Consider the following 12,945-nt stretch of genomic DNA (forward strand, 5'->3'; position numbering starts at 1 on the left):
ATTTTGGCTCAATCATTCATTTTTGTAAAATATATAGCATATTGCCTATTTGTAGTAAGTACTCAAAAATGCTGAAAATTTATTATCCCTATCATCACTGTAATTTATTCATTGAAAATTATTAAATTATTCACTGATCATTTATTAAGGATCTACTCTGACACTGTGCTATATAAGCTGGGAATGCTAAGAATATCAAATGAAGAGAATGGTGGAATTAGGCCTATGAAGGGAGAACTTCTTTTTTGCTGCATATATTTCTAAAGAATTACAATAGGTTAATTTTGATAATTTAAAAAATAAATGTAAAAAATATTAAGTGCATACATGCACACATGTATGAATGGCAACCGTGATGAGTGGAGTTGGGGAAACATCACACAAAAGTGACTGTGTGCTGATAAGGCAGAGAATCAAGAAGAGAAAAGAATTCTCTGAGACCAGAGCAGCATATGCAAAAGCGTAAAGGCATGAAAAATCTGGGACAGACTTGGGAGAACCTTCTTGTCTGTAGTGAGGGCTGTGTACCTCCCCAAGCTTCTTTATCTCTGGAGGTTGTTAAATATTCGAGAGGCTTTAAATAATAGGATTCTCTGACTGTTCTGTCTGGACTGCTTAGATATAACACTACTTACATGACCCAATCTTGTTACATTGCAGAAGATTTCCATTTTTTGATTAAATGAGAATTTTGAACATAAAAATCTGTATTGAAGACTTCAGAAATTACTTCTGAGCTTTAAGGGACACTACATTTGTATTTAGAATTGACCTTTAGTAAGAGCAGGAATGACCATATTCAAACCTGCGATCTCCCAAATCCTGCCCACCCTTTCACCTCTGTCTGAATGCACTGATGTCCACTAACTCATTTCCTGTCTTTTGTGACCATAATGCTACTTATCAAAATTGTGTGTAAATTTCCTTGGCTAACAGAAAGCTTTTTTGTCTGGGCTTGTCTAGTAACAGATTTGTAAGAGTTCACCATTTTTGTGATTGGTGTTTGGAATGCGTCAGATAATTCAGTTCATGTTAAAAGGACTTTGAGGGGGTGGGTGGCAAAGAAAAGGTGGTGTGTGAATGTTCGCCAGGATGTCTGCCTGTGCTTGCCAACCCCACAAAGCCAAGACAACTGCAGGTGTCCTTCCCTTAGTCTTTGCCTTTACAAACATTTACCCTTCTGTTTCCTGTGTTTCCTGGTGCCCTTCAAAGACCTCGGATCTCCTCCTGGGGTTCCCTTCTTTTGGAAAGTTGGAAAGAGGTCTCTGGTCATGGCTTTGATTCCTGGTAGTGTGCCTAGTGACCCAGAGGGCTGCTAGGAATACTTCTGAGCACTCTTGGCTGTCGTCAGATTGATCTGCCCAGATGACAGCGATTGGAAACTTGAAGCATGATCTATAAAGGTCGGTCATTTGCAAGAGTACCAGGAAAATAATCATGAAATTTTAAAGCTTGAAGTGTTTTTTTAAAATCATCTAGCCAAATCTTTTCATTTGAAAGATTTTTTTTTTTCAAGAACTAACAAACAACAAAAATTCAAAAAGGATGGGTAGCTTGTCCAGGGTCTTCAGCAAGAGCTGAAGCCAGAACTCTGGTGTACTGGTCTCCTGGTGTCAAGACACGAGCTTTTTCTCTTTGCCCTGATGAAGCAGCTGAGGTCAGGGGAAGGCTCGGGAACTGCTCAGCTTTCTGCTCTTTTGCTCTAAGTGAGAAGACAGAGGTTTTCTGATCTCCTTGGCTTTGCATCACTTATCTTCTGTAACACGCAATCCTGCACTGTCTGCCTTTTTTCCCATTGCCTATTTTATTGTAACTATTAAAGATTTTTTTAAAAGATGCAAAGATTTCAAAAAAGCAAGGAAGTCAAGCCTCTACCTGTTCCTAACCTGCACTTCCTGCCAGTGACTGACACCGGTTTCTTCTGTGTCCTTCCACAGGTGTTCTGTATGGACACAACCACTGATGTAACCTTTAACATAATATTATTACATTAGAAATATGAGGAAATAAAATAAATAGAAATACAAATGGAAGTGTATCATCAACACTGTTCTTCACTTTGCTGTTTTTACTTAACTTATTTGGGATATTATCTTCAATTTGTTCCAAAAAGATCTAACTCTTTTTTTTAATGGCTGAGCAGAATTTCATTTGTACAGACAGATGTTACATCGTTCATTTAACCAGTTCTCTTCTCATAGGCTGTTGTTGCTGCTGTTGTTGTTGTTCAGTCAGTAAGTTGTGTCTGACTATTTGCGACCCCATGACTGCAGCATGCCAAGCTCCCCTGTCCTTCACTATCTCCCAGAGTTTGCTCAGATTCATGTCCCTTGGGTCAGTGATGCTGTCTAACCATCTCATCCTCTGCTGCCCCCTTCTCCTCCTGCCTTCAGTCTTTCCCAGCATCAGGGTCTTTTCCAAAGAATCAGCTCTTTGCATCAGGTGGCCAAAGTGTTGGAGCTTCAGCTTCAGTATCAGTCCTTTCAATGAATATTCAGAGTTGATTTCCTTTAGGATTGACAGGTTTGATCTCCTTGCAGTCCCAGGGACTTTCAAAGAGTCTTCTCCAGCACCACAGTTCAAAAGCATCAATTCTTCAGTGCTCAGCCATCTTTATGGTCCAATTCTCACGTCTATACATGACTACTGGAAAAGCCGTAGCTTTGACTTTATGGACCTTTGTCTACAAAGTGATATCTCAGCTTTAAATGCTGTCTAGGTTTGTCATAGCTTTTCTTCCAAAAAGCAAATGTCTTTTAATTTCATGGCCGCAGTCACCATCCGCAATGATTTTGGAGCCCCCAAAAATAAAATCTGTCACTGCTTCTACTTTTCCCCCTTCTATTTGCCATGAAATGATGGGACCAGATACTATGATCTTAGTTTTTTGAATGTTGAGTTTTAAGCCAGCTTTACTCCCCTCTTTGACTATCATCAAGAGGCTCTTTTGTTCCTCTTCGCTTTCTGCCACTAGCATATCTGAGATTGTTGATATTTCTCTCAGCAAGCTTGATTCCAATTTGTGATTCATCCAGACTGGTATTCCGCATGGTATACTCTGCACATAAGTTAAATATGCAGGGTGACAATATACAGCTTTGTCACATTCCTTTCCCAATTTTGAACTAGTCTGTTGTTCCATGTCCAGTTCTAACTGTTGCTTCTTGACCGGCATCCGATTTGACAGGTAAGGTGGTCTGGTATTCCCATCTCTTTAAGAATTTTTCAGTTTGTTGTGATCCACACAAAGGCTTTAGCCTAGTCAATGAAGCAGGAATAGATGTTTTTCTGGAATTCCCTTGCTTCCTCTATGATCCAATGGATGTTGGCAATTTGAACTCCGGTTCCTCTGCCTTTTCTAAATCCCGATTATACATTTGGAAGTTCTCAGTTCACAAACTGCTGAAGTCTAGCTTAAAGGATTTTGAGCATAACCTTACTAACATGTGAATGAGCGCAATTGTGCAGTAGTATGAACATTCTTTGGCATTGCCCTTCTTTAGGATTGGAATGAAAACTGACCTTTTCTAGTTCTTTGGCCACTGCTGAGTTTTCCAAATTTGCTGACATATTAAGTGCAGCACTTTAACAGTATCATCTTTTAAGATTTTAAAAGCTCCACTAGCTTTGTTTGTTGTAATACTTCCTAAGGCCCATCTGACTTCACACTCCAGGATGTCTGTCTCTAGGTGAGTGACCACACCATCATAGTTATTCAGGTCATTAAGACTTTTTTTGTATAGCTCTTCTGTGTATTCTTCCCACCTCTTCTTAATCTCTTCTGCTTCTGTTAGGTCCTTACGATTTCTGTCCTTTTTCATGCCCATCCTTGCATGAAATGTTCACTCCATATCTCTAATTTTATGAAGAGATCTCTAGTCTGCTCACTAACCAGCTGTTGCTGCTGCTGCTAAGTCGCTTCAGTCGTGTCTGACTCTCTGCGACCCCACAGATGGCAGCCCACCAGGCTCCCCCGTCCCTGGGATTCTCCAGGCAAGAACACTGGAGTGGGTTATCATTTCCTTCTCCAATGCATGAAAGTGAAAAGTGAAAGTGAAGTCGCTCAGTCATGTCGGACCCTCAGCAACCCCATGGACTGCAGCCTTCCAGGCTCCTCCATCCATGGGATTTTCCAGGCAAGAGTACTGGAGTGGGGTGCCATTGCCTTCTCCGCACTAACCAGCTAAGTACTGTCAAACCCTACAGGTATTTCCTTGTGTGAGGATTGGAGTATGGGATTCTTGAATGGGGGATGAAATGGGGATGAATTGTTTATAAAATAAGCAAAGCTAGGTTGCGTGAATTTGGGGGAACAGATTTGGGTAAGGTAAGAAGTTGTAGAGGATCCTGTTCCTTGGCCATTGAACAGACAGCGCTCTGAGACTGCTAGACTTGATGTGGTCCAAGATCTTTTTTCTCTTGGTATTCTCCAAGAATAAACAGATAGGTGATAAATGTGTACTAAGTGGGTATAAATGAATGACTGCCCCTGCCATGCAATTCAGGTGGGGAGATGGCTTGCTCTATTATGTATTCTGTCTGACAGCTGTCTCCTGCTTTAAAAATTGACGGGTAGGAGGGGAAATGTCAGTGTGCTTGGCTGGTGGGGAAGAAGGCCCCGTAAGGACATCTGTGTGTATCTGTGCACTGCACGGGGCTAACTAGGCACCGCTCACTCCTCCCAGCCACCCCTTTCTCATCATGGTGGAGACTTGTGACCTTGGGTTCACAGATTAAATTTAATGGGTAGGCAAGGTCCATGTGTTGTATAGCACCATGGTAAGAATGTATTTAAAGGGAGGAGACATTTTAAAATTAAATTTGAAAACCATTCTTGTGCCTCCTTTTTTTCTTTTTAAAGGATGGAAACCTGCTTTGAGTTTGTTTTGTTTTTTGTTTTTGGTGGCACCACGTGGCTTGAGGATCTCACCTCCCCAACCAGAGATTGAACCCCCTTGGCAGTGAAAGTCCTAACCACTGGACCACCAGGGAATTGCCAAGCTTTCTTAAGTATTAGCATAGAGCAAAGAAATTGAGGGAAGGGCTGTTTTTTAGTTAGTTGACCAAGTGATTCTGTATAAGGAACACTTTTGAGTATCTACTGGTTGGCATCACAGTCATGTTTGTTATCTTTATTTCATCTTGAACACCCTTGTGAAAAAAGATATTATCCCCATTTTTCAGTTGGGGAAACTTAAGTTCTGGGAGTTAAGTGACTTGCCCAAGGTCAGAAGAGTAACAAGTGGTAGGACTCAAATATACCAACTTAGCCTTCTTCATCTTACTACAGTTAAAATGTCTGTAAGGGATGGTGGGCTCAGAAAGAAAAAGTATCATACTAATCCTTTTCAGTGAATAAAACTCATCACTGACTGTTAATACTAAATTAAGAATTATTAAGAAAGAAATTAATGAGATCATAAAAACTGAATTGAAGGTTCACAATGGCAAAAACCAAAATCATCCAATAGGCTCCTGCTTCCCTTTCTCCTTTTGGACGAAATTCTCAGTTTTGGTAATATTGAGGGTTAAATGATGGGAGTGGGGCGGGTGGGAGCAGCTCACGGGGTGTGGCAGTCAGGCTGTGTTTTAGGAATTTGACTTCATTTTGGTGATCTGGAATTGACCGTGATCCTTTTCTTTCTTCTCCACTGAGGAAAGGTCCAGGTGATCACTCTACCTTTAGAGGTTTGGAGAGAGGAGCAGGGTAGAGGAAGTGGAATGAAAGAAAATTAATTACCTAATATTGGGACATGGTTTAGATAAGGAAAATGACTCTCATTGCCCAAGGAAGGATTTTGAAATTACCCGTGAACAGTTCTTTTGGCCCCTGGTCTCCAGAAATCATTGAAAAGCCACCTTTCTGCCTCGTCCTCAGCTGTGTGTCAGGACAGCAGCACCGGATGCTGCTAAGCAAGCTCCTCCAGGAAAGTCCGGTTACTCTCGCAGCTGACCTCTTGTAGAGATGAGCGCATTATGGATGGGACAGGAAAGTGATAAATGATATGCCTGCAAATAGGATGCTTTTACCTCCGCATCCCCAGCTTGCCCAGATGGAAAACTTCCTACCACTGTTTCCACTATTAGGGATGTAGGTCATACCTTGACACAGCTTTTGATCCTTCAGGATTTAGTGGAACCCGAAAAGGTAATTCATCATACCTCTTTATCAGATTGTTATTTATTTTAATGGTTCACTGAGTGAGAGCCAGAGTTAAGCAGCGAACTGTGAACATGAATGAAAAAAATGATTTCTGATATCACAAGTATACGCATGAGTGACAGGAAGGAGTTTGCATCTCCTTTCAGAATTTGGGCTGTTTTCTGAGCACTCTGGTCTCATTTTAAGGGTTACCATGGGCGAATTTTCCCTCATTAGGAAGCCTTTAGAGTCTCCTTGGGATGAACTTCCAAAGGGGGGCCTTTGGTGGTTCAGGTATTCACAGTGGATGTTTCCTGAAGGTGTTTCACCTCTGAGCCCTGAAGTACTGTTCCGGGCTTCGCAGTTGGCATTGGTTGGGGATTAGGGTGTCACGCCGGGAAGACTGACAGCAGGTGAGCTGGCAGCTGGAGCAGATGGGATGAGGAAGGTGACAACAGAGCCTGTTTTTAAGCAGATGTTCTTGTGCGGAAGCACAAGGGAGCAGAGGGAACAGGTCGTGAGGAAAGCCGCAGAAATGACGTGGCGTAGGGCTTGTTTTTTGTTTGTCTTCTATTTAATTCAGAGAGTAGGGGCATACTTGAAGGCATGGTTTGTCACTGCTGAGGAAGGTTCTAGCCAGAGGGAAGTGAGACTGTTCATTTATTTACTAATTTTCAAGGATTTGTTGAATGTCTGCTGTCCGCTGGGCACAGTGCTAAGTATCAGGGACACGAAGAATAATGAATGCCATGGTCTCCAGCCACAGAGAGGGGACCATCTGGAGGGAAAGAGACAGGAGCGACAAAGCCTCCATGACAGGGCTGGGTGAGAAGTGCTGTCAGAGACTTGCCAACGTCTACGCAGGAGCAGCTGGGTGAACGTGGGCGGGTGAAGATGAGCACCCCAGAGAAAGCTGCATTTTTCTGTGTTTTTATAAGGGGGAGAGAGAAATGTGCATTCAGTTAAAAGTTCACACTGCACAGAAAGGTAAAGAGATGAAAAGTAACTCACAGTTTTTGCACCTTTTCTTTCTACTTTCACCCCAAAGGCTTGATCTATACTTTTTGGTTCGTACATTAAAAAAAAGGCAGAACAATTATCATTTTAAGTGTTATATCCACTTACCTCTTCAACTACTTTATGGATCACCAGTGATTCACAGATCACACACTCGGGGAGACACTGCAGTTTTGCCTGAGTTTAGAGGTGGGCAGATGACCTCGACCCAGCAGATGAACCATTGCAGCAGAAGACATCCAAGGCAAACTGAGATGCCCGTGAACAGCAGTGGGGTGGGGTGGGAAAGACACCGTGATGAGAGTCCAGAGGCTTGGGATCTGGGCTTGGCACAACCACTTACGGGCTTGCAGCCGTCAGCAGCACCCCTGTCTGTCCTCATCTGCAGTAAGGAAACAATGATGTCATCCCTGTGGGCTGTATGCAGTTATCCTGGAAGTCAAATGCATGCTAAAGTACTCTAAAAACTGGTTTTATTCTGCTTCTCTCCTTCTGCTCTGCACCATAGCAGATCAAGCACTTTTTCATAACGGTTAAAAGCACACATTGGGGACTTCCCTGTCAGTCCAGCGGTTACGACTCTGAACTTCCATTACAGTAGGTGTAGGTTCGATCCCTGGTCCAGGAATGAAGATCCCACATGCCGCGCAGCGTGGCCAAAAAATAAATTAAAAAATAAAAGCACATATTGTATTGCCTAACTCCGTATATGGAGACTAGCTCCACCACTCACTAATTGTTTGACCTAAAGCCACTTACTGAATCTCCCCAAATCTCAGCATCCTCATCCGTAAAATGGGGATAATGGTTATCATGGTTCATAGGGTTGTTTGGAAGATTGGCTGAATTGTCCAGGGAAATACAGTCTCTCACTGAGCAGACAAGGGTTGAGAGAAGTCAGTCACAAAGTGCAGTGCAGCAGTCATATTTCGACTGTTAGAGCAGATGGGATCGCATTTCCATAAACCTCATCTGTGTTTGGAACCTCCAGTGTGTGTTATGCAAGTGGGGTGTGGCAGCCCCTCCTTCTGTGTGCTCAGAAAACCCAAGCTTTCTTCAGAGACTCCGTGCAGAATAGAGGAGCAAGCCGATTAAAATACAGCTCAGATAGAGATGCTCTGAGTGCTGGGCTGGGCTGAGCCTTGACACTGCTGCTGGTGTGAAGGAATGCACCCTGGGAGGGGCCTGGAGGGGAGGGTGTCAGGAGAGGGGACAAGCTGACCAGCCGCAGGTGTGTGTCCTCTCCACAGGAAGGCGGGGCTCCGTGAGTCCCTCCACCCTCAGCTCTTCAGTGGAGCTGAAAAAGATGGATGCGGGGCTCGGACTCAAGGAGACAGTTTCTTTCAGTGGCCGACGTGGAGCTCCTAGGAAGACATAAAGCAGGACACTAATCCACCAGGAATATCAGCAGCTGCTCAGATGCTCACGGCCTTTAAAAAAAATAAAAAAGGAACCCAGTGGAAATTGGGTCAGAAACCAAAAGCCCTCTTAGAAAGGGAATTGTACAGCTGAGCGTCTGTGATTTTTTTTTTTTCCTCCCCTTCTGGAGTCTGAATGTTCTCTGTCCTCCTCTTGCCTTACAGAAAATGAAGGAATACCTGGAGGGCAGGAACCTCATCACCAAGCTACAAGCCAAGCACGACCTTCTCCAGAAAACCCTGGGAGAGAGTGAGTGTGGGCTCTGCGGGAGACTTGGCAGCAAGAGGCAGGCCGGGTCCTGGCCCTAGTGCTGAGCACCTGCCCCCCTCCTTAGCAGAGTGGCCCCGATCTGGTTATGTGAACGCATTGCTTTTCCTCGCCTGTTCGATGTGGAAGCACACGCCCCAGATGACTGCCTGAGTAATGGGGCAAGGCCCGTGCTTAATGAAGCACCAGTGTGCATCAGCTATTCGTTTCAATGGAGCGTGCCTGCGCTCCGCCCCCTCCTGTGTCTCCTCTGCTGCTACCTAGGCCAAGTAGCTGATGGGTCCTTTCCTCTCCAGGCCCTTTGGTCAAACTGTCGGCTTCTCTGTGGCAGGACGGAGGCTGGATCTAGAGGGTGGGGAGCTGTGAGGTGAGCTACACAGCTGCTCTGAGCGGAGGAGAGGCATCCCAAGGGTGGGGTGCTGGGCAGACTGCAGTTGTCAGTAGCGTCAGGGTGGGCAGTGCTTCTCTCTTGCTTTGAAGGGTCCTGGGGCTCAGAAGCAGCCCTCTCCTTGCTTTAGCCAGGTGGAGGCTCTGGTGCTGAGCGGACTGTCTGGTCTCATAAGATGATTTTAATCAGACCCTGGAAAGTAGCAAGGCAGAGGGCTGGACTGGCACTCTGGACTTTATCCTCAGCTGTCAAACAGAAGGCAGAAGTTGAAAGAGAAGCTTCCCTGGGATTTTTGGCACCCTGCCCAGCTCTCCTGCCCAGCTCTCAGCACCCTCTGATTAATGGGATTCCCAGGTCAGGGATGCCTCTGAATGCCCTGCCCACTCCTCCTTGCCCCACTGATCTCCTCACTTAAAGATGGGGGCCGGGACAGGTAGTACCAGCAGTGAAAGGCAAAAGCTGCGTTCTCACAGAGGTCGGATGTTCTCAAATCAATTCTTGAGCTCTCCTCAGACTGAGTGCAGAATCTAGACAAGTATACCGTGCTCATTGGCTCAAAGGCCCCAGGAATCAGAGCCCCACTTTCCATTCCAGAGCCTCCTAACCCACCCTTCTTATCCTGTTCTCCTGCCCTGAACGATTTCCCCTGGTGATTAATTCTTTTATCTCTAATGTCTTTGATCTTGTGATTTTTAATGCATTTTCTTTTATGTGATGAAAGCCTGTTAAGTAACTTCTGTTTTCTTCTCCCCACAACCCCCCACCCCCCACCCCACATACACACCCAAGGGACTCAGGCTGAACAGGTCTAAACTTTGCTTATAGAAAGTCTTTACTCTTGGGTTAGCAGGTTGCTCTGTGGGGAATCAGAGGAAAGAATGCCCAGAACTATTTGAAACAAATTACAACTGTGATTTCTTTTTGCCAAGATAGTCTAAGCATGACCCATACGTGAGATGGGGAACAAGCCTCAGAGTGTGAGAGAGACTGTGTGTATGTGTGTGTATGAGAGAGAGAATGGGTTTGCAACACACGTGCATATTACCAAATGTGCTACTACAGGGAGCGAAGGCTGGCGACCATTCATTAGTGCTGCACATTGCCTTCATCGAGAGATGACAAGTTCTGGCAATAAGGAAAAAAATAGATCTTCCTGTGTGCAAGTCATCATGTCCCTGCCTTCTGTATGCATTTGTCATCAAAACGCAAGAGCCCCCTGTACTTGCCACAGAGGGATAATTGATGTGTATGAATATTCCAGAATGGAAATGGGACAGATGTTGGAAATAATGGCTTGGAATAATATTTTTGCAGATGAAAGCTGAGCCTTTAGTAAGAGAGACTGTTGGGGTGGGGGAGGGTGTTGTTCTAGATGAGCTGAACTGTAACCAACAATTAGCAACCTTTAAAGCCAAGATAGAGCCCTGCCCTCCCCCCGCCCTTGCAGTTGCCTTTCCAGGAACATGGGAGCTGATCTGTCCTCCAGCTCAGTTCTTGCTTACACTTTGCCTGGTGTATCTAATACAGTCTCATACAGACCAAGCTCGGTTAACTGTGGACCCAAAAAAAGCAACACAGATTACATAATGGCCCAAGTTTTTAAAAGCATGAGAATACTTCAGATGAATGTTAAGATCTTCAATCTCCTTTTTTAAGGCTGGCTGTGATCCTTTCAATTTAGTAGTAGGGCCCGCTGTTGGATCGAGAGCCCCAGTCTAATAGCAGTATCAGCATTTTAAATCTCATGCAGCCCAACCTGCTGGCACTGAGGGTTTAGTATCTAAAAGGAGAGCTTCCACATATGGAGCATATTCTCCCCAAATAACTATTCCTTCCTTCTTTGCCTTCCACCCTCCACCCTCAAGCACACATGTGTGTGTGTGTATGTGTGTGTGTGTGTTCATATATTGAAGGGCAAGCAAGCTTGTCCCTCCCTCCCCACCATATACACACCAGTACACAGAGAAGAAAAGCTAAATTTCATCTCTGGGAAGGTTTCTAATAATTTGTTCTCTGAGGTATGACCTGCCTTACTATTTTCCCTTGTGTCCACCCATTTTCCCGCTGGGAAGCAGACTCGGCAAGCCCAGCGTTTCAGGACACCAGCAGCCCTGGGCTGGGAACAAGCAGCAGGAACAGCACTTGCCCAGAAAGAGGCCCTGGGTGCTGGCTTCTTTTTCGCCTGGAAGTCCAGTCACAGCGTGAGGCTAGAGGCTCCCTGGGGAGATGGACAGACACTGTCATTCCTGGGAGCAGCTCTCCCCTTTCACCTCATTTGCTTCAACACGTGCTTTTTGCCTTTGTCTTTCCAACAGGTCAGCGGACAGACTGCAGTCTGGCCAGGTAGGTGTGGCCTGGGACAGCCCTGGGTGGGGATGGAGAGAGACCCTTCCTGGGAGGGTAAGGAGCCAAGGAGCTGAGCTAGGGGCATTGGATGGCCTAGGAGTGGCCTAGGGCTGGGGTGGCTTCCATCCCTTTGCCTTGCTGACCCCATCTGGCCTCAAATGGAAATGAGGTTTGCTGAGCAGAACTGAGTGAAGTGAATTACCATTTGCTGAAATACTCCCAGTGACCTGAAATGGTCAATGCTGGAGGACCCTGGAAACCTCACCTGAGTGTCTAGACTTCACCATGTGGGTTTTGGGAAGTCTCTGACCCAGGGAAGGAAGATCAGAAGATAGCCTTTGACCTGAGAATTTTTTTATACATGGAAAAGATGACAGTCTCTAATAGTGAGTGTCACTGGATAATGAAATATTACATTGCATTGCTCGCCAACAGCATTGGTACAAATCCTCGCCTGATGTACAAGTATGCAGCCCTCCCAGTCTTTCCCCACCTTCCCCGCCCTCCCCACCCCAGCCAAATATTTTCCCTCTCAGTCATGGAGCTGCTATGAGAAAACGCATGAGTTGGCAGATAGCAAGGCTTTCATTCAGCCAGTGGTTCTCAGATGCCTACAAATGTGCCGATTTAATGGGGGAAAGAGCTTTCATGAGCTGGACTCCTTAGAGACCCCAGGTTAGCCCATTATATATAACCACTTATATCTGCCAGCACATACAATAATCATGAGGTCGTTAACAATTATAGGCTCATTATTCAAAAATGCCTTCATTTGCCTTTCATCATTTTGTCATTGTGGATTACAATAAAGATCCCATTAATATACTGGTCTTGTTGACTGGAGGGAGTCAGGATAATGGGATTCTGTCTTCTTGGTGATAGAGTCTTAGTCTGAGTTCACCTGAAGTTCCTTATCTGCGGAAGGCTTTATAGGAGTGAAAAGAGCTGAGCTGAATTTCCTTATGCTGGGTTTATTCACTGTGTGACCTTGGGCTGTTCTCTTCCCCTCTCTGAACTCCAGCTCCTCATCTATAAGACAAGAGAGAGCATTCACCTAGATCCAGGAAGCTCTAGGATTCCAGAGAGTTCCTTAAGAGCAGCCTAGTGGAAGGGGCAGACGGTGCCCAGCAGCCCAGCTCTGGTCCCTACCTCCTGCCTTTGCTCAGAGAGATAGAGCTGCTCTCCTTGCTTGGGAGGTTGCTGTCTGAATCAGATTCCCTTGGAGAAAAGGCTTCCAAGGCTAAACACGGCCTGAAAAGCATTGACCTATGGAATCACCAAGATTCCTTCCAGTCTGGACCCTCTACCCTCTAAATTCCAGAAAAATCACTCCCTAACTTTTCCCTAAGGATTTTCAAAAGAAAGA

At 45.1% G+C, this 12,945-nt stretch overlaps 1 protein-coding gene across 9 annotated transcripts in view; it reads left to right on the forward strand.

Annotated features, from left to right (window-relative positions):
- SRGAP2 (SLIT-ROBO Rho GTPase activating protein 2) overlaps positions 1–12,945 on the forward strand; it is a 254,625-nt gene that overhangs the window by 197,879 nt on the left and 43,801 nt on the right. For all 9 annotated transcript variants that reach the window (XM_024976227.2, XM_024976226.2, XM_005216678.5 and 6 more), the window contains 2 exons: positions 8,743–8,827; positions 11,549–11,576. In XM_024976227.2, the coding sequence (XP_024831995.1) occupies positions 8,743–8,827; positions 11,549–11,576 (113 nt within the window). The remainder of the gene's footprint in view (positions 1–8,742; positions 8,828–11,548; positions 11,577–12,945) is intronic.

This window comes from Bos taurus, chromosome 16, assembly GCF_002263795.3.
Source record: "Bos taurus isolate L1 Dominette 01449 registration number 42190680 breed Hereford chromosome 16, ARS-UCD2.0, whole genome shotgun sequence".
NCBI classification, from domain to species: domain Eukaryota; kingdom Metazoa; phylum Chordata; class Mammalia; order Artiodactyla; family Bovidae; genus Bos; species Bos taurus.